The sequence below is a fragment of the Syzygium oleosum genome, unplaced genomic scaffold (genome assembly GCF_021117445.2).
Source record: "Syzygium oleosum isolate NSW1041296 unplaced genomic scaffold, Sole_v2.1 Sole_v2.25, whole genome shotgun sequence".
Classification (NCBI taxonomy): Eukaryota; Viridiplantae; Streptophyta; class Magnoliopsida; order Myrtales; family Myrtaceae; genus Syzygium; species Syzygium oleosum.
In genome coordinates this window covers 507,685-511,308 of record NW_026607509.1, presented here as the reverse complement: position 1 = coordinate 511,308, position 3,624 = coordinate 507,685, and the positions used below count along the sequence as shown (strand labels likewise).

The window sequence follows — 3,624 nt, the reverse complement described above, 5'->3', positions numbered from 1 at the left end:
AAAAAACACCTCTTTTCTCTACCAAATTTTATGCTCCTCTCTTCATGAGTTTTCATTAGATTTTATCAAGCTACTTTCTTCCATCAATATCTCAATGAAGGGCTCAACATTGGCTGACAAACACAGGTTTTGTTGATCCGTACTAGAACTTTACAACAAAAAGAAAGGGGGTGTGCGGGCCACTATCAAGAGAAGAAAATAAAGAAACAAAATAGCTGCGAGCGGGTGAACTTTGTGGAGAAAAATGAAGGTGAGGAATGAGACCCACAAGTCAGATAATTTCGTCTTTTTGATCCTTGAGGGGTTAGATGAAGCCATTTCAGGGGTCAATTTAGAGCCACCCGTAACACTTTCTCGATAGACAATTCTAAACGAAATATGAAGAAGCAAAAAATAAGAAACTAACAAAGAAAGGTCAAAACGATCCTGTCTTCGGATTCCATTCCCTATTTAAGAAAACCGAGAGCTAACCCCTCAAACAGACCCCAAGCCAAATTTGATTCATCTCTGATCTCTCTCTTTAAGCCAAATTAAAAAAGAAAGTAATGTCCTCCCACCAACACCAACAAGACCCAAACCATGTCCAAAAGCAACCAAACGGACCTAAAATCAAAGACGTCTCAGGATCAGTGGTGGTGATCATGGTGCCTCTTCCGGCGCAAGGCCACCTCAACCCGCTCCTCGAGCTTGCCCACCTCATCGCCTCCTACGGTGTCCCCGTCCACTACGTCGGCTCTGCCTCCCACAACCACCAGGCCAAGCTCCGCTTCCATGTCCCGCCCTCGTCCACGCCCGGCAACATCCGCTTCCACGACTTCCCAACCCCACCCTTCCTCTCCCCCGCCCCCAGCCCTAATTCCCCCCACAAGTTTCCCTCCCACCTCCAGCCTGTGTTAGAAACCACTTCGTCGCTCCGCAGCCCTGTTGCCGACCTCGTCCGCTCCCTGTCCTCGGGGTCGAGGCGGGTCGTAGTGGTCAACGACTCGCTGATGGCGTCCGTTGTCCAGGACGCTGCCTCGGTCCCCAACGCCGAGATTTACATCTTCTACGCGGTTTCCGCGTTCGCGCTCTGCTGGTACGTGTGGGAGAGCAGAGGGATGGCGCCCCCGCCAGAGGTGGAGGTCGATGTCGCGGAGCTCATCTCCTCCAAGGGCTTCCCGTCCCTCCTGGACTCCTTCACCGACGAGTTCTTGAAGTTCGTCGCGTCGGAGGACGAGTTCGAGAAGTTCAGCTCGGGGAGCATCTACAACACGTGCAGGGTCGTCGAAGGCCGTTACGTAGACTTATTTGCCAGTGCAGCAACGAACGGCACCATGACCAAGCACTGGGCAATCGGGCCGTTCAACCCGGTCAAAGTACCCGAAAAGAGGTCAAGAAGATCGGCTCACCTGTGCTTGGAGTGGCTCGACAAGCAAGCGCCGAGCTCGGTGATATACGTGTCCTTCGGCACCACGACGGTGCTGAGCGACGAGCAGATCCGCGAGATCGCGATGGGGTTGGAACGCAGTGGACAGAAGTTCATCTGGGTATTGAGGGAAGCTGATAAGGCGGACATTTTCAGCGGAGGAGGAGAGGCGAGGAAAATCGAACTGCCCCAAGGCTTCGAAGAGATGGTGGAGACTCGAGATTTAGGCGTGGTGATGAGGGACTGGGCACCGCAGCTAGAGATCTTGGGGCACCCTGCGACAGGCGGGTTCTTGAGCCACTGCGGGTGGAACTCTTGCATGGAGAGCATCAGCATGGGAGTGCCGATCCTCGCATGGCCTATGCATTCGGATCAGCCCTGGAATGCTGTCTTGATCACACGAGTCCTCAAGATTGGACTTACTGTCAAGGATTGGATGAGCCAAGAGGACGTTGTGAAGTCATCTACTATCGAAGGCACCGTGAAGGCGCTCATGGCGTCGGAGGCAGGGGAGGAGATGAGGAAGAGGGCGGCTGAGTTAGGGGCGGCTGTCCGGGGGTCAACGGATGAGGGTGGAGTTTCTCGGGCCGAATTGGACTCTTTCATAGCTCACATCTCTAGATAGTAATTTATCCCTTATCCTTGTTTTTTCTACACATTAACAGTGAATCATAATTAGCGGGGGGAGAGAAAGAAAACATTTTGTATGAACTCTTTGTTCGAGTGATTTGATGAACAATAATCAATCGTAATATGGAAATTATATAAGAGCTTGTGTTTTTAGTGAGGTTTAATATGGGTTCAACTTATACTCTCAATATGTGATTGGCTTGATATAATAAAATGAGTTCACACAACCGTTTCTCCATAGGTATTCAAAAAGTTATTAAGAACGAAGATCTTGATTTATCCTAGGCTCTTGGATTAGACAGTTGTTGTCAAGTTTGTATCGAAAACATGTGCAAGACTTCCTTAAAATAAAGTATTGTACTTTAAAATTCAATAGCAGATTAATCTAAATTATTGTGCTTCATGCACCAGGTAGAAAATTGAAGCACCGGGTATGCACTCACATCCAAACTCCCGTTAATAAAATATAATAAGGATTTAACTTCTACACAAAGACGATGTATGCATTAATGCACAAAAGTCTTACTTCTGGCAATAATCGTAGAGTAAAACTTAACTATGTTTACTTGCATGGTTGCAAAATCTAAATCAGGGAAAATTCAAAATTAAAGTACCAAATTAATATAATTGTGATTAAATAGATTGGAACTACTGAGGGCTTGACCCAGTGGCCACCATTCCCACGTTGAAATGAGGCGTTTGGAACTCCCCTTCCCCGGATAGGGGGATTTATGAGTTTGTGGGGTTTTCTCAAGTGGGCTCACTAGGGGCCCCGCCAAGCTCCTGACTTCTAAAATCAAGGAATACATGCAGCTGTTAAAAAAAAAAAATAGATTGACACATTTTCCAGCAGCCAGATTTTGACAATCACTTGTGGCCCGCCGTTTTTGAAAAACAATTAGTTTTTCGAAGAAATTTTTGGTAATGAGTTAGTAATAATTGTGATTAAGAAAAAGATGTTAGAAAGTGAGATTGAGTGGTCACGCTTGTGAACGGTTCATGTATCGTCGGTCACTGAAGAATTTTCCTATATAATGATGAATACAATGTTCAATGATGAGACCATTCCTTAGTTTAAATTAAGATGGAATCTGTGGATTTTCACTAAGTTAGCTTGACCATGGAATTGGGGAGTTAGGTGGAATTATGAATTGAATGACGTACATTCAAGAAGGATAATAAGTCCAACCAGCTACCCTCTTAATATAATAGTAATTATCTCTAGACCTTGGGAAATTTCAACCAGCGAGCGACCATCTTACAATTATTGTCATTTTTTTTTCTAAATAATATGTATAGTGTCGTTGTGGATAATTAAATAAAAATTAATTATATCATGTACTGTCAGTGTAAAAGAAATTCTATAAGTGATCAAATCGACCCTTAATTAAATAGTTGGTGAGATAGCTAGAATCCCCAATCAAGCCACTCATGTGAAGTTCTTTGTTGCATTATAGGCGCTGTATACTTTAATTTTTCCTAAATATGTGTGTGTACGCGGTCTTGCACTTGAGTAATTATTACACATGGTATGAAAATATATCGAATGTGGAGGCAAAGAACGGTTGTCGTGATTTGTTGGAAGGTCG

The 3,624-nt window shown here is 45.1% G+C and overlaps 1 protein-coding gene across 1 annotated transcript; it reads left to right on the top strand.

Moving 5' to 3' along the window:
* The first annotated feature begins 410 nt into the window (after positions 1 to 410).
* On the top strand, positions 411 to 2,225 carry LOC115667299 (zeatin O-glucosyltransferase-like). Its single transcript, XM_030588898.2, has one exon. It carries the CDS (start codon positions 546 to 548, stop codon positions 2,028 to 2,030), a length of 1,485 nt encoding a protein of 494 aa, XP_030444758.1. The 5' UTR covers positions 411 to 545; the 3' UTR covers positions 2,031 to 2,225.
* Positions 2,226 to 3,624: the final 1,399 nt, after the last annotated feature.

Bases quoted from the DNA above. Each gene is read 5' to 3' on its own strand.
- LOC115667299 (XM_030588898.2), top strand. From the start codon at position 546: ATGTCCTCCCACCAACACCAACAAGACCCAAACCATGTCCAAAAGCAA.